This window comes from Mchenga conophoros, linkage group LG6 (genome assembly GCF_057382185.1).
Source record: "Mchenga conophoros isolate Kocher_MC1m ecotype Shallow Benthic linkage group LG6, M_conophoros_male_GT1.1, whole genome shotgun sequence".
In the NCBI taxonomy this organism is placed as follows: Eukaryota; Metazoa; Chordata; class Actinopteri; order Cichliformes; family Cichlidae; genus Mchenga; species Mchenga conophoros.
In genome coordinates this window covers 13,594,394-13,618,834 of record NC_140531.1, presented here as the reverse complement: position 1 = coordinate 13,618,834, position 24,441 = coordinate 13,594,394, and the positions used below count along the sequence as shown (strand labels likewise).

The following is a 24,441-nucleotide window of genomic DNA, read 5'->3' as shown; positions in this document are numbered from 1 at the left end:
CTTCTTAATCAACTTAGATTTTGGAGTCAAAAATGATTAAAAATAGCTTCTTAGACCCCTAATTTTATATGTAGTGCTAATTCATAGTCACAGCCATATGTAGGTTCTTTATGTACAGTGTGATTATTATAGAGCGAAACCAAATGCTCCAAAAATTCCCCATGAGCATGTATTCTGTCTTTAATGGAGTGACAGCCACAGTCACTACATCTGTTTAGGAAACTTCAATTGCACTTCAGTCAGTCCAACATAATATAACTTTATTTACATGAGAAGATTAAGCAAAAAATTGTGCAACAAGGATTTAACAGTTTTTGAACAGCTAGTCGATGAGAGTACACAATATCTGATGTGTGTTCACAGACCTATATTTAAAATTAACATGTTGAAATTTAGAAAGTGCTTTTTTTTATTTCAACTATATGTAATGCTAGTCAGTGAATGACTATAATCATGATTTATTTGATCAATGAATAACTAAGTGATAAAAATATACATTACATGAAGTAAACCTGAATCATATCATATCCCAGTGCTAAGAGAACAAGTACATACACTCATCTGTAAATAAACTCATGTGATCCTTTACGTTGTAAGTTCAACAGATCTGATACAGATATTAGTTACAGCATTTGTAACTATGGTGAAGGTTTATAGCGCTCACACTTCTCTCCTGTCAGATGGGGGTTGCAGATCAGAGTATAATGAAGCACAAAGCGACCTCCACTGGATGAGCATCTAAATGTGTTGCTCCCCGCCCTCAGGTACTCCTTACATGATACCAAAAGAGCAGAATTAAAAGAGTCCTCGTCCCAAATCTGGACCTCCAAAAGTGACTCTGTGTTTACCTTGATAAGAAAAAAAGAAATGAAAACAAGATGTGATTTACTCATACTTTAAATATTCAGCTGAGATTTGGGGGATATAGAAATGGTGAGAAGAGCAGACCTAAAGGGCAAAATATTTAATCACACTGATTCTTGAAAGCATACTCTTTGCACAGTTAAACATGAATGCTCTCATACACACCCCAAATTAGAAGGTCTGTTTGATGAATTGTGATACCAAAATATAGCTGTCCCATTGTAAAGTGGACGCGCTTGTTTTTTTTTAAAAAAGGTTCCTTCATGTAATGATCTGCTAGAGGGTGTGGGGGGGCCACAGCCCCGTCCTCCAGGGCATGAAGCAGGTATGGAGGAGATCAAAACTCCAGACATCCAGAGGCCCCCAGAACACAAGAGACCAAGGAAGACCAACAGAGGGGCAGCCGCGCCACTGTCCCAGAAAGAGCTGAGGAGAGTCCCAGATGAGGGCTCACTCAGCAGCCGCGGAGCAGAAGCCAGGGGGAGTTGCAGTGACGCGCCCGTGAGCTCCGCCGGCAGCCAGCCGTGCCTGAGTGACCGAGCCCCAGGCCGAGAGGCTGGGGGCACCCCACCTCCGAAGTGGCCCGAGTGAGCCCCAGGCTCCAGGCCCCGATAAGCGGCCGCCAAGGAGTGAGCCGGTGTGTACCTGGACGCCCACCCCCGGACACAAAACCCACCAATGCACCGATATCTGAGGGAGTCCGCCACTGGCAGGTGAAGTGGTGGTAGGGGGAGATAAGCCTCCAAACCTTGGAGGGCCTAAGATGTCCCCAGAGAGGTGGCGCCTGACACCCAACCTGACATATAGACACAGAAATACAGGCACACACATATACAAACATCCATTCCCACCCTCATGCTCTCATATGCACTTACTCCACACTCAACCAACGTGGAGACAGACAAAGAGACGCTGTACACACGATCACACTCCCCAAGCGTACTCTACAAACCGGGTCTAGGTACCCTTGCCCCTGGAGGGGGAACTGCACCCAGACCCAGGTTGTGTTACCCTTTTCCCTGCGGTGGGGGAGGCAGACCGCCCCGACTCCGCAGCAGCAGGGAGGCCCCACACTCCAGACCGCAGTCGGACAGCCAACTCCTCCTCCTAGCCCCCCCGCTCCAGCAGGTCGCAGAGAATGGGGGTGAGAGAAGACTCCAAACCTCCCTCCACCCGCTCATTGTAGTGTTGATGCATGTGTGTTCTAAGGTGCATTTAAAACCCAGGAGGGCATGGAGCTACCTGCCAGAAAGCAGCAGGTAAGCGCATGGTCCCTCCTGCTAGCCCTCAATGTCTACGTGTATTTAACCTTGAGAGGTGGGCAACGGCGCCAGGGGTGGGGTGTACACCCTGATGGTACTTTGGATTCCGTGTATCGTGCCCACCCCCAAGATCCTATATGTATGTGTAATGAGAGTGTGAGTAATGTGAATGTCTAAGTTGTGGGATAAAATTGAGGCAGAGGCAGCCAGAAGGGGACAGAGGGGGGGGGGGGGGGGGGGGGGGGGGGGGTAGTAGCCTCCTCTGCACCCTGGTGACATACCCCTACTCCAAGGTTCTGCATGTGTGGGTGGTTGTGGTGGAGCGGGAAGAGGGAGGCAGCTGGAGATGGGGAGGGAAGGAAGGGAGGGGCAAGTGACCCCTCCCTGGGGCCAGCTCCCCTGCTGACCCCAGTAGACACCCCCATACTCCGCGACCCGCCAGGGAAAGGGGGCCCAGGCCCATCCAGACCGGGGCCCAGTGCAGCAGCGCCTCCCGGCCCCACAGAGCCCGGGACAGTCCACCCAACCCCACCACAGAGAAAACTGCACCCACCCCACCATCCACTCATCTTCCAGACTACATAAGACAATAAACACCCAGGCTGAGATCTTCCTCCACCTCTCCTGTATCTCCCCCTCCTGCAGAGAGAGCTCCCGAGGAGAGGAAAGCTCCTGCAAGGTGTAACAATCTCCCCCACCAGTTGAAGAGCCCCCCAGGTGGCTCGATGCACCGGCGGCACCCTGCTCCAGGGCTGGGCCCCCATGCACCCACCCGCCCACAACCCCAGCAACACACCAACCAGGACCCAAGCCCCCGAGGCCCGGCCCGGGCCCCAGCCCAGAGACGGAGCGCCCCCAGAACCTCACACCCATCCCGGACCCACCCAGGGGCAGCCAGGCTACCAGGTCAGTAACCCACGTCCGTCAGCACAGACCCTCCCCTAGCCCCGCTGCACGCAGCCGTGAGGAAACAGTCACCTGAGAGCCAACAGAGCCCTCAACCGGACATGACCGCTACCCCGGGTTGAGCCCCCCAAGGAAGATGCCTCCTGGGAACCCCCCGACGCCCTAAGCCTGTCCCTACCCCCACACCAATCACAACAGTGAAGGTGGGACCAAACTATGACCCCCCACCCCCACAAGGTGATGGAGCTGATCAAAGGAGCCCAGAGCAATTGATCTGATGTGGTGGCAGAGGCTGTATCAAGACTAATGTAATCTAATAGATAATTTCTATGTTGGTTAGAATTAAGATTATTTTTATTTTTCCAGTTCATGAGGACTGTTTTCTTGGCTATGCATAGGGCAGTGAAGATCATATGGGCGATATTCTTTTCTGAAGTGACATTATCTAAGCTGCCCAACAAACACACTAAGGGGGAAGTTGGAATGTTACATTTCAGACACTTCGATAAGTCTTCACATATCTCGCGCCAAAACTTCTGAACTGGTGGACAGAACCAAAGAGCGTGGATATAATTGTCCGGTGAAGTGGTTTGGCAGTGTGAGCAGTTGTTGGTAGACGTAAAGCCCATCTTGAACATCCGATGACCTGTATAGTGCACTCTATGTAGTATTTTGTATTGTATTAATTGAAGACTGGGATTTCTAATTAGATGAAAGGTTTTTAAGCAAATCTGAGACCAGAAGTTTAGGTCTAAGTTAACTGATAAATCCGCTTCCCATTTTGCAATAGGAAGTGATATTGATTCATCTGTTTTAGAAAGCATTCTGTATATTTTGGATAGTAATTTGGGGGTTTTAAGAGTAAGAAATTGAACCACACTTGGTGGTGTTTGTAGTTCAACTTGACCCGGTTTAAATTTCTTTTTTACTATGGATTTAATTTGTTGATATTCTAAAAATCTTTTCTTGTTGATCCCATATTGTGTAACTAGTCCGTCAAATGAGATAAATTCTGTTCCTTCTAGTATATGTTCTAAATGTTTGATTCCTTTACCACTCCAATCTGAAAAGTTTATCATATTATTGTTTTGTAATATGTCAGGGTTGTTCCAGATAGGTGTACGTTTGCATGGGATTAATGAAGACGCCGTCAATTTTAGAAACCACCATGCTGTCAGAGAAGAGCTGATGTTGATGCCAGGCTCCACCATCAGCCAGCAGGCCACAGCCAGGCTCAGCAGGCCACAGCCAGGCTCCACCATCAGCCAGCAGGCCACAGCCAGGCTCCACCATCAGCCAGTAGGCCACAGCCAGGCTCCACCATCAGCCAGCAGGCCACATCCAGCAGACCCAGCCAGGCTCCACCATCAGCCAGCAGGCCACAGCCAGGCTCCACCATCAGCCAGCAGGCCACAGCCAGGCTCCACCATCAGCCAGCAGGCCTAGCCAGGCGCCATCATCAGAAATTCCGCTTCCGGGTCCCTCGTGGTGGCCGCCTCGTGCTCTCACTTCAGTATGCCACCCAAGAAAGGCCCAACACCAGAGGAGGTTGAGGACATTAAAACCTCCCTCGGAGCGCTGTGCGGAGACGTGGCCGCAGTCAGGGCACAGCAGGAGCTGCTTCTGGGGCTTCTGGAGGAGGTAAAACAGCTACGCCTCCAAAATGCCGAGAAGGACAGACGGATCATGGATGTTGAGCGGCGGGTGGATGAGCTGGAGCAGTACACCCATACGAACGACGTGGTCATCAGCGGTATTAAAATCAAGCCGCGCTCGTACGCGCGCGCGGTGGCCGGGAACGTCGGGGAGCCCAGCGACGAGGAGACCCGCTCGGTAGAGCAACAGGTGGCGTCCTTCCTCCAAAGCAAGGGGATAGAGATGGACCTGGAGCACATAGAAGCATGTCACTCACTGCCCAGGAGGAGTGACAGACTGCCGGCCATCATTATGAGATTTGTCAATCGGAAGAACAAGGTCGCACTGCTGAAACAAGGACGCAAACTGAAAGGCACGGACGTTTTCATTAATGAGCATCTGACACGAAAAAACGCAGACATCGCGAGGAAGGCAAGGCAACTGAAGAAGAACGGTAAAATACAACATACATGGGTAACAAACTGTAAGATTTTCATTAAGCTAAACGGGACACCAGAAGAGGCAAAAGTACTGATAGTGAGGAACATGGAGGATCTGGACAAGTATAACTGACACCAATGTATCAACTACACCAGGAAATGACATGGACACGTTGAAATTAGTTCTTCAACAGAAAGTAATTGATCTAGATTGTGAATATAAGGAGCATAATATAATAGATCCAGAAATAGATTCTGAAAGTAACTTTCTCTCTTCTTTTGTTAAAAATTGTAATTATTTCACTCAGGAACAATATGAAAAAGAAATTAACCTAGACGGGAAGCTCTCATTAATTCACTTTAACAGCAGAAGTATGTACTCTAATTTTGATTTCATTAAGGACTATTTGCAACAATTTTCTCGCCCCTTTAGTGTTATAGCCATCACTGAAACTTGGTTCAATGTCGATAAAGGAATAGATTTTTGTTTGAATGGATATGATTTAAAATACATGAATAGATTAAATAAGGCGGGCGGCGGGGTTGCTATATATGTTCATAACTCTATAAAATATAATGTTGTAACAACTATGTCTATGGCTATTGATGGAATTTTGGAATGTTTGACTATTGAGATTATGAATGAAAAAAAGAGAAATGTTATAATAAGTTGTATATATCGGACACCCAGTTCAAGTATTGACACTTTTAATGAATGGATAGAAAAAACGTTTGCTTCGGTGAACCAAAAATTACTATTTATCTGTGGTGATTTTAACATTGATTTGCTAAATCCAACAAGGTTAAAAGCCATTGATGACTTTACTGACACAATGTACAGCTTATCACTATATCCAACAATAACAAAGCCAAGCAGAATAACTTCACATAGCGCCACTATTATTGACAACATTTTTACTAATGTCATGGATTTCCAAATTAATAGTGGCCTGCTTGTCTGTGATATAACTGACCACTTACCAGTTTTTACTTTGTGTGACTGTGATTTAAAAAAAAATAGATACCAAGATCATGATAGCAAAGCGAACAATAAATGAAGAAGCAATTCATGCCTTCAATTTCGATTTAGCACAACAAGATTGGAGTTCGGTGTATGAAGAGTCAGATGTGGACAAGGCTTATGATAATTTTCTAGATATTTTTACTATGTGGTACAATAAACATTGTCCTGTAAACGAACACATGACAAAGAAAAAAAAGATAAAAAGTCCTTGGCTCACAAAAGGAATTATTAATGCTTGCAAAAAGAAAAACAATCTGTATAAACAGTTTATCAAAGTAAAAACAAAAGAAGTGGAACAAAGATATAAAGCATATAGAAATAAATTGACTGATATTATAAGAACGAGCAAACAACTTTATTATAGAAGAAGATTATATGAAAATAAAAACAATATAAAAGGAACTTGGGATGTGTTAAACAACTTAATTAAACAAGGATCTTCTGGAACATCATATCCTGAATATTTTACTGATGCAAATGGTAAAAATCACAACATGAGTAATATTGTCGATGGGTTCAATAAATTCTTCATAAATGTTGGCCCTGAACTAGCAGCGGACATCCCGTGTCATAAAAATGAAAATATCAGTAATATAAAATCAAATCCCTTTTCACTGTTCCTCTCAGCTACAAATGAGCAAGAAGTAATAAATATCACATTAAAATGTAAAAGTAAGTCTTCAATGGATTATCATGACATAAATATGTCTGTAGTTAAACAGGTTATTCTGAATATTGCTAGTCCCTTAACATATATCTGTAATTTATCATTTCAGTCCGGTTGTTTTCCAAAAAAAATGAAAATTGCGAAAGTAATACCACTATATAAAAGTAATGACAAACACAGTTTTACCAATTATAGGCCTATTTCTCTACTGCCTCAATTCTCAAAAATTCTAGAAAAACTTTTTAATTCAAGATTAGAAAAATTCCTTGAAAAACATCAAATAATAAATGTTGGTCAGTATGGTTTCAGAACGCAAAGAACCACTTCAATGGCGATAATTGAGGCAGTAGAAGAAATTACTGATACACTGGATAAAAATAAATATGCAGTTGGTATTTTTGTTGACCTCAAAAAGGCCTTCGACACAATCAATCACTCAATTTTACTGGATAAATTGGAAAGATATGGTATTCGAGGGAAAGCTGGTAACTGGTTAAAAAGTTACCTAACAGGTCGGGAACAATATGTTAGCATAGGGCATTACCATTCAGAGAAACTTGGTATTACATGTGGTGTTCCCCAAGTGTCAGTGTTGGGACCAAAACTTTTCAATGTATACATAAATGATATTTTTGATGTTTTTCAAGTACTTAAACTCATACTGTTCGCAGATGACACCAACATATTTTTCAGTAGCGATGATTATACTGATCTTGTAATGACTGTAAACAGGGAGCTAAAATTAATAAAAAAAATGGATGGACATAAATAAATTATCATTAAATATAAATAAAACTAAAGCAATGTTTTTTGGTAATTTAAAATATAATATAGAATTACCAATTATCATTGAAGGTGTACCAATTGATAATGTGAGTGAAAACAAATTTTTGGGAGTTATAATTGATAACAAAATTTCATGGAAACCCCACGTCAGACACATAAAAACCAAAATTTCCAGAAGCCTCGCAGTTTTGAACAAAGTGAAACAATTCCTTGATAAAGATGCACTTCGTACTCTGTACTGTACCCTGGTTCTTCCATATCTTACATATTGTGTGGAAGTGTGGGGAAATACATATAAAAATACAACTAATCCATTAGTCACAGTACAGAAACGAGCACTGCGTATTATTCACAAGGCTGGTTATCTAGATCATACTCACAAATTCTTTCTTCAGGCAAAGTTACTTAAATTCCAGGATCTGGTTAATTACAATACATCCATAATTTTGTATAAAGCTTTTACTAAACTTTTACCGGCAAATTTACAAACTAGATTTGAAATTCGAGAAAAGGTTTATAATGTGAGAGGCTTTGGAGAATTCAAATTACCCAGAACTCGAACAACCCGTAAAGGCTTTTGTGTGTCTGTATGTGGTGTGAAAATCTGGAACAGTCTGAGTTTACAATTGAAACAATGCAAAAATATTCATAGATTTAAATTTCTCTACAAACAGTTGGTCTGGTCACAGTATACTCAATGATGGGTTTTAGTGTGCTCTGTAATGTCTGTCCTCTTACCATTGCTGGTATGGATTCCAAAATAAAAAATAAAAAATAAAGTGTGCGTATGTATGTACATATATGTACTTGTGTGTGTAGATATATATGTATGTATATGTATGTGTGTCTGTTACTTGTAGTTATTACTGCCTGTTACCTGTGGTAATGCAATTTATAATTTATATATTCTGTATTCAGTTATGAAGGCTCTAATTGTTGGTTGCGAGCTGCCGCTTAGATGCTTGTATCTGCCCGGGGCTGTTGATGGGTCTGTATGCAATGATGGGCGTAGCTGCGGGAAGTTTATTGGTTTTTTTGTTGATGAGTGAGTATAGGGGTGGGATTTAATAAGTTTTCTTCGTCCCACTCCTTTTTCAGGCAAGTTTTGTTTTTTGTTTTGTGTATTTTATGTTCAATATAGGTATTTGTTGTGCCTGAAAATGAATAAATAAATGAAATGAATGAATGAATGAAATGTCGTTGGATGTTTGAGCTGATAAATGGTAGGTCTGAGATCTCTAGATTATTGCAAAGTGCTTGTTCTACATCTAGCCAAGGTTCATCTAAGAGGGTATGTTTTAGCCATCCTGAGATAAACTGAAGCCTGTTGGCTAAGAAGTAGTGCTGAAAGCTAGGCAGTTCTAGTCCTTTATCCTTGGTTTTTTGTAGTGTTTTTAAGCTTATACGTGGGGGTTTATTTTTCCAAAGGAATTTGGACATACATGAATCTAGCGATCTGAACCAATCTTGTGGCGGTTTAGTTGGGATCATTGAGAATAAATAATTTATTTTTGGTAAGACCATCATTTTTATAGCGGCAACCCTTCCCATGAGTGATATGGGTAGACATTTCCATCTAGCCAGATCATCTTCTACCTTCTTTAAAAGTGGGATATGGTTTAATTTAGTTAGATCTGCAAGCTTGGGAGAAACATTAATACCTAAATATTTTATATTTCCCGATTGCAGTGGTGTAGAAGAGGAATTATGGAGGGAGCAATTAATCGGTAGAACTGTAGATTTTGACCAGTTAATTGAGTAATCTGATATTCTTGCAAAAGAGTTTATCAATTCAATCACCCCAGAGATATTGGTTTGTGAATTTTGGAGAAAGAGTAACACATCATCCGCATAAAGGCTGATTTTATGTTCCACGTTCTTGCATTTTATGCCCTTAATTACTGAATTCTGTCTAATTGCTGCTGCTAGTGGTTCAATAAAAATTGCAAACAGTGAAGGGGAGAGTGGGCATCCCTGCCTGGTGCCCCTCAAGAGACAGAAGCTGGAGGATGTTTGGTCATTTGTTCTAACACAAGCTTTTGGGGAATTATATAATATTTTTAACCAGTTTATGAAAGAGGATCCAAAACCAAATTGATGACAATATGATGACAATCAATATGATGACAATACTGCTGTTTTTACACTTGATTCCTCAGTGGTGCAGGAAGTGCAAGAACTTCGTACTGCATTTCACAACCTGCTCTCCTGTATTTAAAGCCATTTTTGTAATGTTCCCAAAACAGTTTAAGAACTCAAAAGCTCACCCTCATGGGTTTGATTATTTTAGCATCCAGGGGTTAAATACATTGAAAAAGGTAGACTTATTGAGGTATATACAGTGGTGCGATGTGAAGTGTTTGCCTCCTTCCTGATTTTTTTGTATGTTTGTCACACTTAAATGTTTCAAAAGAAATACTAATATTAGACAAAGACAACAGAAGTAAACACAAAATGCAGTTTTTAAATGGGAGTCCATGTTGTCAGGCAGGTCTTATTTAAGTAATTTCTTGATTGAGAACAGGTGTGGCAGCAATCAGGCCTGAGTGTGGCTAAAGAAATTGAGCTTTCCAAAGATTTATTTTTCCCCTTAATAATAAACACCTTCATTTAGAAACTGCATTATGTGTTTACTCGTGTTATCTTTGTCTAATATATTCAAGTGTGACAAACACACACAAAAATAGAAAATCAGGAAGGAGGCAAAAACCTTTTCACAACATTATAGATACATGACAAGCTTTTCTTTAACGTATACACTGCTAATCTTATTAGAAACGTCAAAGCTTTGCCTTTACTTTAGAAATAAATGCTGGAATCGATGTTTAATAAGGTGCAAAACAAAGGCAAACGGTTACTTATAAATGCTAATTAAACTGGGAAAAAACTAAGAAAATGGTGCATGCTGTGATGGAAAATTTGTGCTTCACCTTATCTAACCGCTGTTGACTTTTGATATGTAATTGTAACTTTTTTGTACAAAGAAAGAATGTATGAAGAGGGGAAAACACTTCATTATCAAGCTGGTGCCTACATGATGTTGAGAATTTCACTCCCAAACATTGAATAGACAAAGATTTTATCCACATGATGACTATAAAGGAGCTGTTGTAAGTTTGCCTTTTTCTCAATGCTGGTGCGAACCCTGTTCATGCTATTGATCTCTTTGCAAAGCCCCTTTAACCCTTGGATGCACAACCTACCAGTACCTACACTCTTCCACGAATGGGGTCAAAAATGACCGCAAATACAATCAATGCATTTTGCAATAAACTCAGTTGTTATTCTTCAAAATCTTTAGAACGAAGAGTTGTAATATTTTCATATTTGAGGTATTCCTCATAAAACATGTTTGTGACATGAGGCACTTTGCATTTTTATTTATTTTTTCATTAATTTTAAGAAATTGCAGTTTTTGTATCACTTTTGTAAGCTTGCTCTGCATATACTGCAGAAGCTGGGTCTTCCCTCTGAAAGACACAAGTTGTTCATCCACTGTAACACAATCACTGAGGATGAATTTCTGCCTGCACTTAACCAGGAACAGGTCCCATATGTAGCAGAAAGCTGCCATGTGGTTTGTTTTCAGTCAGTAGGCTCTGGTCCTCTTGTCATCAAAGTGCAAGAAACGACGAATATCTTTAAATCTTTGAATTGACATAGTGGCCTTGTACAGTGGGTTATGCAGAGGACTCCCAAAAAACACACCAACTGGTACATCCCAGTTCTTCTCACTTCCTATGAGAATGGTCAATCAAATGAAGGCCAGGAGCTTATGTTTGATTACATTTTTCCGCTCTTTTCCCCTGTCTGTGGCTACTCTTCGTGCCTCCATGCTTGTGCATGTCAGCACCTCTTCTATTATATTATCAGACATGAACATCTTCCATGCATCTATTGGGGAGACAGTACTAGACCCAGGTGCAGGCCCTGACTGACTTAATCAGAATATCGTGGCTAGAGCAGTAAGGCTACGTTCACACTGCAGGCGAAAGCGCATCAAATCCGATTTTTTTGACCCTATGCGACCCATATCCGATCATGCTATGACAGTGTGAACGGCGCAAATCCGATATTTTCAAATCCGATCTGGGTCACTTTCGTATGTGGTACTGAATCCGATACATATCCGATGTTTTAGAAAGCGACTGCTGTTTGAACGGTCAAGTCGCATTAAATCCGCCTTTTACGTCACCGACACAAGACTGAAGCCAATTATCAGCGCCCGAGAAGACATCGCGAACGCTTCCTAGCCATCCAGTGTAGATGTCAGTGAAACTGTTGGGAAGACAACGTAAACATTTTATTTGTACTGTATAATCTGCAGATTCTGACAGAAATCTGCAGCTATCCTTTGAAGCACCGCTCCTCTCTTAAACAGCAATAAGGATCATTATTAGGTTATTTACATTATTATGTAAATAACAAAATAACTTAAAGCAAAAATTGGGAAACGTAAAGTCCGAAGTCTTTATATTAACGGCCATCAGTCAAACAATACTGTTTGTTCTTGGTCTAAACAGAGCGCGTTGTGTGTGACATCTTCTTTTGCGCATGCGGGCCGCTTTGAGCGTTCACACTAGAGCGCGTTTGCTGTCGCATTTTATTTGTAGTGTGAACGAGGAGACAAAAAAATCGGATTTGATCAAAAAATCGGAATTGAGCATTAAGACCTGCAGTGTGAACGTAGCCTTAGATGTCAGATTCTGAGTCTATGCCTCCGATGGGCTCTTCATCTCATCAGTCCTGGATCATTTATAGGACAAGGTCCACAGGGATCCTAGCTAGCCTCATAGCAGCGATGTTACTTTAGATATTAAATAATAAACATCAGAAAGGACAATGTTTGAAATGCACAGAAAACTATAAATCATGTATGTTACTGTGGAAAAATGAATTCCTGATCCATCAGAACTGTAAGTGGGACAGTCAGAGTTGCTAAGAATTAAAGGTTCATAGAAGATTCCATAGGAACAGCTTGGGGTCATTTTTGACCCCACTTGTGGAAGAGTGGGGTAGTGATGCAAAAACTGCTTTTATTTTAAATTAATAAGAAAAAAATTAATAAAAATGCAAATGGCCTCATGTTACAATACATATTTACATATTACATATTTTATGAGGAATACCAATATGAATATACAACTTTTTATTTTAAGATTTTGAAGAAAAAAACAAAAAGATTTTTCTGTTTTTTTCAACAAAAAACAGAAAAATCAGTTCGGTCTTGCTGCTCAGTTTATTTTTTCCACAATGGCAAAACTGAACACACTGAACACAGGAAGAGTGACTGTCAAAATAAAACAGGAAACACAGACTGAGACACACAGGCTTGACACAGGAGCTGGGAAGAAACAGACATGGAAACGAGAATAGCGTTAGGGGTGAAACAAAGAGAGGCATAAGGGAACGAGTAAGGGAAATGACACAGGGAGAACCAATTAAGACACTGAGGGTAGTCCTGGGTATCATCACTGATTTCTATAATCGATTTGACTCTGATTCACAAGGTCTGAACAAGGTTTGAATCGGGGAAATTTGCCTCAGACAGTCAGAAATATTATCATTCTGATCCTTTATCAGTACTGACACTTATGAGACTTCATCAAAGGTGTAAACAACACTGCAGATGCCTTTGTGTCAAAGTAACTGAGGATAAAACAGAAAAATATGCAGGAGATTTTCTATCTAATGTGAAGCATCTTCTTTTGCTGCTGGTTCAGTGAATTTTGGTCAGAGATTGACTAATCCTGGAGGATCAGAATCTGTAAGACGTTGGCTTTCAGCCCCAACGGCGTGTCTGTGTACGTGTCGGGTGAGAAAAAGACATCTCACAGATTCTGATGTGTCGGGTCCACGCTTTGTGTTTACATTTTTGTGCAGAATCCGTTTACCTGCTCTCACTGTTTTAGCTGTTTAGTGTTTTTTGAAATAGTTTTGTGAGTTTTAACCTGAGATTCTGGCATTTCTGGCAAAATACATTTATATTTAAAAATTGTTTCAGGATTTAATGAATTGTTATCGTGTTATTCAAGCTAAAAATTGATCTTAATCGGAAAATCCCTAACCGAGGGTGAGAAAGCGAGAGACCCGAACACACACACACACACACAGGGAGACGTAAAGACAGATGACATGACAGACTCTCATGAGAGACAAAGACACAAAAGGGGCCTAGTTGACAAGAACAAAATAAACCAGAATATGAATAGAAACTTGGAGACACAACAAGAAGTAAACTCAAGACTAAAATGTATAAAACTTAAATCATTAAAACCCAAAGAACGAATCAAATAGAAAATAAACTAAAATATCTGGGTCATAGACCCAGACATCTGACAATAAGATATTTTTGACAATTAAATATACAGAAAGAAATAATTATAGGATAAAAAGACACAAATATGAAAAACAGGTTTAATCTTCCTTAAAAAAGTTTACTGACCATGCCGTGCAAATAGTCACCAGTCCAAGTAGGGTCGTTTGACTGGATCATTTCAGTCCTGCCTGTGACAGAATCGATCTTTAATACAACATAGCTGTGAAGAAGTAAAGAAACAAAGAGGACAAGTTGATTAAATATTACTGCTTGAAGGAAATGCTTTTAGCATTGTGCAGCATCCTGTGCAAGAAGTTCACAGGCATGAAGAGGGCAGAGTAGAACAGGCGATAAAGAAAAGAGAAAGCTAACAAACCATTTGGGTTAAAAAAAATTTAAATCTGCCAAAGCAATCAAGAAGCAGCTAAGCAGCAAGGTAACAAGGTACAGTTAGATCCATAAATATTTAGAAAAAGACAGCTTTTTTCCATTTTTGGTTCTGTACATTACCACAATAAACTTTAAATGAAACAACTGAGATGCAGTATCTGAATAAAAAGATTGCAGAAAATGTGAGAAACTAAAGCATGTTGTTAACACAATCCCTTCATTTCAGGGGCTCAAAAGTAAGTGGACAAATTAAATAACTCAAGATAAAATATTTGTTTCTAATACTTGGTTGACATCACCAGATACAGGATTTCCTTCTTTTTAATGCTCTTCCAGGCCTTTACAGCAGCAGATTTCAGTTGCTGTTTGTTTGTGGGTCTTTGTGTCCAAAGTTTAGTCTGTCTGAAGTGAAATGCTCACTTAGGTTGAGATTACTTGACCGACTTAGCCGTTCAAGAATATTCCACTTTTTCGCTTTAATAAACTGCTGGGTTGCTTTGGCTGTAGGGTTTGAGCCATTATTCATCTGCATTATGACACGTAGAATAGGGTGAACAAGTGGGGCTTTAACTTAGCTTTGAAAAAAGAAAAAGCATGGTCCCAACAGTTTTTCTCCTGGCTTTAGGAAACTTTAGAAGGCCAGAGTATTGAGATTGGACAGCATGGGAAGAAACATAGAGGTGCCAAGTTCAGAGAGATATGAGGGTGCCAAACCATTTAAAGCCTTGTAGGTGAGCAACAGCACCTTAAAATCTTCTTAAACCTGACAAGGCACCCAGTAAGAGATTTCAGTACCGGAGTAATGTGCTCATATTTCCCAGTTTTGGTTCAAATGTGAGCAGCTGCATTTTGTACCATCTGTAAACGTCAAAAACTTTTCTTTGGTAGCCCAGAAAGGACAGCATTACAATAATTAATGCGTGAAGACACAAATGCACGGACAAGAACCTCTGGAGTGTCAAGTTATGAAACTCGTATGATTTTAGCGATGCTTCTTAGGTGATAAAAGGCAGTCCTTGAATACCCGTCCATCTGAAACATGTTTTGGACACCACTGTAAAAATGGTTAACTTTGTGAAAGCCAGGCTCCAATGCAACAAATAAGCAGGGAACATGAGACTTTATTACTGCACAGAGAGGTTCACTGGCTATCAAGAAAGTGCTGACCCATTTCTTTGAGCTGAGGGATGAACTTAAAGTTTTCTTCTGTAACTATCCCTCTGAGCTGCCTGAACATTTGCATAATGAAGAGTACCTTACGTGCCTGGCTTATCTGTGGCTTATACATTTTCTTGTCTGAACGAGCTCCGTCTCGGATTACAAGGTGTTTCTGCAACCATATTCAATGTTCAGAATAAAGTTGAGGCCCTGATAAAGGAGTTAAACCTTTGGAAGAACTCCATGGACACAAACAACACAGAAGTCTTTCCCGTGCTGCATGATTTTCTGTGCTTAAATGATCTCACACTCACACAGTGTGAAGCACAACTGTAACATGCACCTTGAGGAGCTGGTGGCGCAGTTATGCCAATACTTTCCAGAAACGGAAGGGTCAAATGACTGGATGTGTCACGTATTCAAGGCCATGCCTACTTTGTTATCAGTGGCTGACCAGGATAGCCTGATTGAGATCGCCTGAGATAGGTTTCTAAAAGTTGAATGTGCTCAAAAGACCCTGGCAGATTTCTGGATAGTACTGTGCACTGAAAACCCTGCGTTGGCTAAGCGTGCTGTCAAGACTGATGCCTTTGGCCACCACATACTTATGCAAAAGTGGATTTTCTGCTTTAACAAACATGAAAACAAAATACAGAAGAAGACTTTCTGTGGAAAACAATTTAAGACCTTTCCCAAATTGAGCCAAACATTTAAGAGCTGTGTGCCTCTGCCCAAACTCATCCATCACATTAAATAAAGTTCTGTATAATGAAAGTTCACATCTTGTCTGTATGCTCTCGATTCTAATAAATCTTTTGATACACAGCTAGTATTAAGTAGGAAAGTCATTATCTTTAGGTGGGCGATAGAACACTGTAATTAGAATCACATCATATAAGGCTTATGTGATTTACTCATGAAAGTGGCCACTTTCATATATTGTTCTAGTAAGTATACAAGTTTCATTTATATGATTTTTTTAAGGGATCTTATGTCTGTTTTCACTCTTGTATGCTTTTCATACAAGTTTCACACAAGACAGATATAAACTTTAGAAGATTTATATACATCTTTTCCATGTGGGTTTGCATGTGGCGATAGAAGCTTTGGTGCAGACAATGATGAGTGGGTAAGATGACCAAATCAATACCTAAGACTGAATCACCTTGAATGGGGAACCTCAACATCACTGGGTAAAATGCCATTTTGATGCACCAACAGAAAACGTATAGTTCAGGTAACCTGCATGCCTTTGCACTTTAAAGACACTGGCGTACTTGAAGGACACATGAACACATACAGCGATCCACAGCTAAGACTTGTGCACAGAAATCTGCAGTGACTGTACATGTAAACATTTTTAATTGCTTCATTCAACAACCTGACTTTACATGAACGGCTGACAAAATTAAAGTTATCTCTTTCCAGACTGGAAGAGGAAAGTGGTAGCACACAGTGTGCATTGACTTTCCTTGTGCAGGTACATGACAAACAGCAACAGTCACCTACTTTCTTAAATCCACTCACTCTCACAAGCTCAGTCATAGTGGCTCTGTTGCTTACTAATCACTGTCTAACCACTGTAAATTCACTGTAACTGCCATCTCCTCATAAAATGTTTGTTAAACTGACCAAGCTTACATAGACTGGATATAACTACCAATTCAAGCTGTGTAGATCATTTATGTATTTTAGCCCCAAATGTTCCTAACAAACAGTACAGGATTGTCCCTGGTGACTATAGTTACACAAATGTAATCTACAATCTCAGTACATATATATATTACAGATGATTTTAACAATGATTCAAGTAGCTGAATTCTTGAAATTGAACCAAAGTGATGCTCCTTGTACTTTCCTATATTTATTAGGGCATATTATTAGGGCAAAGCATCGTGCCAAAGCAGTGGGTAGCACATGAGATGTGAGCCCACTGAGGTGGGATACAGGCCAGTCCTTCTGCAGGGACACAAACTGTGAATTTAATTATCCTGGTTTTGGATAAGGAAACAACTCAAGATGTCCTGGTATTCTGAGAATTTAAAAACATACTATCAACTTTCAGGTCCTGACCTCAGCTTACTCACCTGTCAGACGGACCCCAAGTGTCTCCCGACAGATCCCAGGCTTGAATTTTGGTCACATTCAGTAGCCCCCTCCTGGCTTGTATAGGACAGCAGTTGGAAGCCAGGTTATCAGAGTGCTGACAAAATTTCTCTTTGTATGAGGAACCTATGATGTTATCAGATAAGTACTTCTCTAAGGCAGTCTTTACCCCCTCCTTTTTTGCCTCAGTTGGCATCAGCTCATACAGTGCCAGAAGGGAGTACGAAACAGTATCTGGGAAATCATTCAAGCTGTTCAGCCAGTTTCTGAAGCCCACGGAGTCATCAACATTGAGGGCAAAATCCCCTGACCAATCATTGCCTCCTATCACCTCAGTGTGGTGTTGATGGAGACCAGCACCATACCCAGTAGTGGAATCCTGGTTTTGTAGGACCTTCCTGCAAGACTGTTCAACACTATTTAATTCTTTCTTCCCCAAGCCAACCAAAATTCCCTTCGATAAACAGGTGTGAACCTGAAAGAGAGAAACACAAATGCCATGTATATTTAATAGCCATACACTAAATGGCAGTTTGGTGTTTTCATGTCTGTATTTTATTGCTGCTTTTCCTAAAATAATGGTTTTCTCCACCACTTATCATTGGCAGCTAGAAGAAGATTTTTGGTAAAATAGTAGATATTTAACTATAGACATAATAAAATTTTACAATTCTTCAGTCAGGAAGCAATGCAGAAAATTAAAGACATTTATGTTTTGATCTGATCCAGTTTATCTTGTTTTATAGCAGAAGATGTTTTTTCCTTCATCATACTCAGCATGTTATATGACAGAATGCAGTATATTTTGTCTTGAAAAGATGATCTAACTGAAAGTCTAACTGATCTACTTATACTTTATTTAGAATAAAAAATTTTAATAAGGTTACTGAGGGCAAAGAACAATTACATACAGAACTAAAATCATTATTGAGCTTGCATTGTTTTCAATGTGCACCACTATTCATAGTTGGATTTGTTGGATGTGAAATTCCACAATGATTAAATGTAATTTAAACAATTTAGTTTAATCATCGACTAGACAAAGAGGATTTTCATGAAACTGCCATCACTGTAAATCTGTGCGCACCGGGTCTTTCATGGCAGTGGTAACCTAATGTGTGTAAATGAAGTGTGTGCAGTCTGTGGGCAGGCACATCTGCTTCATGTACATGTACCTCATGTGAGTTGAGCTTGTTCAGGGTGGACAAACAGGTTCGTGCAGCTGTGATTCTCCTTAGTTGGCCCCCAAGGAAAACCTGCAATTTGGTACAATATTGTTATCTTTAAAAAAAAAAGTGTGTGTGTGCGTGCGTGCGTGTGTGTGTGTGTGCGTGCGCACGTGCGTGTGTGTCTTAACCTTGTGGATGTAGTGCGTGCCATAGGTTTTTATCAGTCTGTCATACTGATCGCTGGTGTAGGAATTGTAGTGACTTGGCAGATTGTCCACATCCCTCTTGAACTCTGGGCTTAAAGGTGGTCTGCTTGCTACACGGAAACTAGACACAAAGAGACTAATTAGGTAATTATCTTAACTGAAACAAACTAACTGACAGGAACTTATTTTCAGAGCCTACCTATAATATTTGCAGGTGATGCCATGTACACTGAAGGTGTACCGATCCTCTTCAGCCCTGGCTACAGCAAATTTAAATGCTTCGGAACGTGTTCCTCCCACAAACAAGCGAACACCCAGAACTATATTCAAATTTAGGCCATCGTGATCAAGCACAGCCTGCATTACATACATTATAAGTTACATCAATTAGGGGAACGTAACATAATCACTTCTTTTTTTTTCTAGGTTCCTTTGTTCAGATGCTGTATCTCATTTGTCATGGATTCCTGATCACATTATTAAAAGAAAAGTGCATTTTTAATTGAACACAATATACTTTTTAGCATTGGGTGAAATTAAATATATTGAGATATGAAATATTTAAGATTTCATGTTTTCTTTAGTGCCATGCTGGAGATTTAAAAAAAAGCAGCAAGCTGCGTTTTATTATATAATCGATTGAAATATTAATTGTATGTCAATAATAGGTGTAATATGTTTCATACCGTCATCAGTGAGCTGTGGATACAATGCAAAGGAAGGGATCTCTGTTAAATTTCACTACTGATTTCTTCAAACAGTTCAAACTATTCACAAATCAACAGAGGATGTTAATGGGACATTTAGCTTTTACACTTTATTAAAAATATTAAAGACAAATTAGGATCCAGAAGAATATTGTTACATTATTTTATTTGTCCATGGCAAATTTGATGCCAGCTTTTATGGTGAGGCACAAGTCTGTGTTACATCAAAGACATGAAGGCTGTTAGTCTTTTAGTAATTATAACATGTTATAATACTATACCCAACATTGTCGTGTACACTGCTGTCAACCGGAGTGCTGCACTGGCTGAATGCACGCCAGTCCACTACAGAGACTGGCACCTGAAAATAGAAGACAGAATACCATGATTAATAAGTACAAGCTATGTGTAAGCCATGTTTAACTCACTGCACAGAATTATTTATTTTACTTTCTGCAGCCCGTTGCCTTGAAGGGGGTTGGTACAGAGAGTACAGTGGCCGTTTGGAGTCATGTAGGTCCTCACATCAACCACATAGGCTGATGTTCGCCTCAGGGTGACCAAGTCGAATCCCTCCCCCACCAGGTTGTGACCTGGTACAAAGGGAGCAGACTCGCACTCGCTGTTGTTCCCAGTTTGACAGGAGAGAACAGGGGAGATGTATGACAGAAGGAGGATCAGGCAGAGAGGAGGTGGGGTTGAAAAGAAGAGCATGGCTTCAGTCACAGACTTAAAGGTGGGAGAGAGAAGGATTTTCAGTTAGGTCCATATTTTCTTTTATACAGCAACACATATTTTGTAACTTTACTTGTGTACCCAAAAATGCATAGCTATGAAATATACTAAAGTTAAAATTTGCGGGATTAATTTTCGCATTATTTAATAATTAGGTCCTGAGAGGATCAAAAGTGCTGCTATTCTGTTCAGAAGCTGTGGCTTTGAACCAATGAGGTGGTTAAGGGACTTTCCACTTGTCCCTTTTTAAGTGACTGCAAACAAAACAAGTCCATTGAAGATGAGGCCATCTCAGATTTTTCTTGTAAAAGGGAAAAAACACTGTTGACATCTGTGAAAAAAGGCCTGAACTTTTACAGAAGACAGGATATTATAAAGACAAATCCCAAATGTCAACATTCAGCCAAGTGAAGAACAACCTACAGCAGGTAGGGGTTATGCAATATTGCCAAGTATTCACTCACTCATCCAAATCACTGAAGTCAGGTGTTCCAATCACGTTTGACCACAGATGTATAAAATCCAGCACCCAGGCATGCAGACTGTTTCTACAAACATTTGTGAAAGAATGGTTCGCTCTCAGGAGTGTGGCACCATAATAGGATGCCACCTGTGGAAGTTCAGATAGGAAATTCCCTCACTACTAAATATTCGACAGAGTGGTAGTATAAGTGGTATAAGTTTTTTTTAGTGGTAGTATAACAAAGTGGAATCGATTGAGAGCAACAGCAACTCAGCCACTAAGTGGTAGGAGTAAAACCGCGTGACATGCAAGAGTAGGGTTAGTGGATGATGGAACACATAGTGCACAGAGGTTGCTGACTTTCTGTAGAGTCTGCAAATATCCAAACTTCGTGTGGCCTTCAAATTATCTCAAGAATAGGGCATAAGGAGCTTGAGTGGGTTTCTGTGACCGAGCAGCTGCATCTAAGCCTTACATGCTTCAGCACACCAAGATTTTGGACAATTTCATGCTCCTAACTTTGTGGGAACAGTTTGGGGGTTCTAACACAAGGGTGCATCAGTACATAAAGCAAGGTCCATAAACTCATGGACGAGCAAGTTTGGTGAGGAAGCGTGGCCTCCACAGAGTCCTGACCACAATCCGATAAAACATCTTTGGGTTGAATTAGAGCAGATACTGCAAGTCAGTGTCTGACAAATGCATTTCCGGAAGATTGGATATAAATTACCATAAAAGCATTCCGAACCTGGTGGAAAGTCTTCCTAGAAGAGTTGAAGCTGTTATAGATGAAAAAGGGTGTGCTGAAACCAAACTAAGCTTAAGCTCAATTTAAACATATTATAATGTGTATGAAAAAATCTTTTAATCTTTTCACTGTATTTGTAACAATAGTTCAAATTCATTTCCAAAACAGCTGGGAAGCTGTGTACAATTTAATGAAAGCAGAGTGAATACCATTTAAACTCTATGCTTAACTGAAAATAGTAAATGTACGATATTTAAAAGATTGAGAAATGTTTTATGTAAAAAAATATAAAATTTACTTTCATGGCAGAAACACGTGTTAAAAAATTATGGACAGCACATGCAGCATGTGTTGCATCACCTCATCTTTCAATAACACTCTTTGTTTTTCGGTTTTGAAATCCAAATATTTTTTGTTCACTAGTTGGTTTTGTCATATTTTCTGAAAGGGTTTCTGCTGCCAGATAGTTTGGCATCTCCTCAGTCATTTTTTGCATTGCTTTGGGTGATAAGTCTGGACTCCTGGCAGGTCCATTTGAAACCCTGAGTCTTTCACTAAGAGTCATGCTGTTGAATCGGTTCAGACTGTTCTCAGCTAAAGCTACAGATAACAAAATTTTATCTGTTGTGAGCCTAACATTGCGTGCCAGAACAAAAACACTTGGCCCAAAGACATGGAGCCAGGTCAGGCCAAGTTGGCTTATGATTGGCTGAGAGGTAAATTTGCAGTGCTGGCCGACAGATCAAGTGTGGTAGACTCGGCTGAGTGTGGAGCGAAGGATTTGCCTGTGGTGTGATCTACTGGCAGTGGATCCAACAACCCACCACCAAACCTGAAACGCACCCAAATTCCAGATCCAGCTCGTTAGCAGTTCTACTGGAAGGCAAAATCCCTTTATTTTGTTAATATCCTTCCACTTGCCCCAGAATCAATCAGAATGAGATTATTTGTGGTAATAAATGAATAAATAACTTAAATAAATGTAATTAGTACTCACGTTCTCATAAACTGGCAAGCCGTTATAAAAACGCACCCAAATGCAAAGTGAAATTCTGTTTGTGAACTGCAGCAGCGGCAGAATTTAAAGTCTGCCACAGGTGTTAAAGTCCAACAGCAGCATTCAAATTAACGCTTGCATCACTCAGGATATTTACATTAAAAAAAATTTTTTTTTGATGTCTCAGAGTTGTTTTCTCTCAGATACTTAAATTTAAAGAAAAAAAATGAATTGCAGGTCAATGAACACTGAACATCTTAAGACTAAAAAAGTCCTTGCACTGTGTGTGTGTGTGTGTGTGTGTGTGTGTGTGTGTGTGTGTGTGTGTGTGTGTGTGTGTGTGTGCGTGCGTGTGCGTTACTCTTTCATTTGCACTAGTTAATTGGTCTTTCATTTAAAGCCAGGACATGAACTGTGAATGATGATTATTTTAAAAATAAACTTGTAATGTGAAAAAACATATTAATTAACTAAAATAAAAATAAGAACTAGATTTTTGACATGTTTGAAAATGAAATTAACTGAAACAATTTTGTAAGCTTGGAAAACTAAAAAAAAAAAGCAAAATAAAATAAAATAAAATAAATATAGGGAATATTCTTAGTTTTACCATCTGTTAGTTTGGTAAGGATTTAATCACAACTTGCCTAATGAGGCTTTAAATGTGTTCATTGAGACTTTAGATAAAAGACTGCACGTCAACTTCAAGATGTAATGGCTGTACTGAACTCTTCATCCAATAATAAAACTAATAAAATAATAAATGATAAAGAACAAAATAAACACAGAAACTAATAAAGTAAAACAAAAACATTTCAAACAATAAAAACTAAACTGAAACAAGAAAATCCACTTTGGAAACGACCTAAAACTAAACTGACTTAAAAGCAGAGTTAAGTCGGAATGACGTTTTACACAATCCATCCATCCATCTTCATCCACTTTATCCGAGGCCGGGTCGCGGGGGCAGCAGCCTAAGCAAAGAGGCCCAGACCTCCCTCTCCACAGCCACCTCCTCCAGTTTATCCGGGGGAACACCAAGGCGTTCCCAGGCCAGCCGAGAGATATAATCTCTCCAGCGTGTCCTGGGTCTGCCCCGGGGCCTCCTCCCGGTGGGACATGCCTGGAACACCTCACCCAGGAGGCGCCCAGGGGGCATCCTTGTCAGATGCCCGAACCACCTCAGCTGGCTCCTTTCGATGTGGAGCAGCAGCTGCTCTACTCTGAGCCCCTCCCGGATGGCCGAACTTGTCACCCTATCTCTAAGGGAGAGGCCAGCCACCCTTCGGAGGAAGCTCATTTCTGCCGCTTGTATCCGCGATCTCGTTCTTTCGGTCACTACCCACAGCTCGTGGCCATAGGTGAGGGTAGGGACGTAGATCGACCGGTAAATTGAGAGCTTCGCTTTTACACTCAGCTCCCTCTTCACCACGACACAATCTAATTAGTAAATACAAAACTTTTTAACTCTGTATTTAACATTTCCAAGGAATTCAGTTACAATAGTTGATACAATATTTCGCATTATTGATACAATTTATAATCCTATTTACCTTTCAATACCCACCCAGTCTCTGACAACATATTTAGGGTAGAGTCATGACTGTATTGTACCAACTTATTATCACGCATGAACCATTGTGTGATCCAGTTTATATTACAGTGCTATGAATCAAAAGTAAGGAGAAATGACTCAACTTTCATCAGATGTGATGTAACAGTTGATAGTTGCTAAACTGAGATGCTTGTGACTTTTTCAGTGTAAAAACTGAAAGTGTTTGAGAGGCTGCTGAAGAACATCATCTCCTCCTCCATCCCAGACACCACAGATCTGCTGCAGTTCGCCTACAGATCCAACA

General features: G+C 40.3%; 1 protein-coding gene across 2 annotated transcripts; it reads right to left on the bottom strand.

Annotated features, from left to right (window-relative positions):
- Nucleotides 1-238: 238 nt before the first annotated feature.
- On the bottom strand, nucleotides 239-22,689 carry LOC146572261 (perforin-1-like). Of its 2 annotated transcripts, none has more exons than XM_085276292.1 (10): nucleotides 22,583-22,689; nucleotides 20,090-20,368; nucleotides 19,921-20,000; nucleotides 19,619-19,631; nucleotides 19,132-19,289; nucleotides 18,915-19,053; nucleotides 18,733-18,813; nucleotides 17,539-18,032; nucleotides 14,030-14,123; nucleotides 239-848 (listed from the first exon to the last, which is right to left on the bottom strand). In XM_085276292.1, the coding sequence occupies exons 2-10, from the start codon at nucleotides 20,351-20,353 to the stop codon at nucleotides 639-641; spliced, it is 1,533 nt and encodes a 510-aa protein (XP_085132418.1). In that variant the 5' UTR covers nucleotides 20,354-20,368; nucleotides 22,583-22,689; the 3' UTR covers nucleotides 239-638. The 2 variants fall into 2 exon arrangements, with proteins under 2 accessions (XP_085132418.1, XP_085132419.1); XM_085276293.1 differs by having other exon boundaries at nucleotides 20,090-20,261; nucleotides 22,583-22,654.
- Nucleotides 22,690-24,441: the final 1,752 nt, after the last annotated feature.

Bases quoted from the DNA above. Each gene is read 5' to 3' on its own strand.
- LOC146572261 (XM_085276292.1), bottom strand. From the start codon at position 20,353: ATGCTCTTCTTTTCAACCCCACCTCCTCTCTGCCTGATCCTCCTTCTG. The intron at 20,001-20,089 runs GTAAAATAAATA...TTCTATTTTCAG, and splicing joins AAGGCAACGGGCTGCAGAAA to GTGCCAGTCTCTGTAGTGGA. The intron at 19,054-19,131 runs GTAGGCTCTGAA...CTTTGTGTCTAG, and splicing joins ATCACCTGCAAATATTATAG to TTTCCGTGTAGCAAGCAGAC.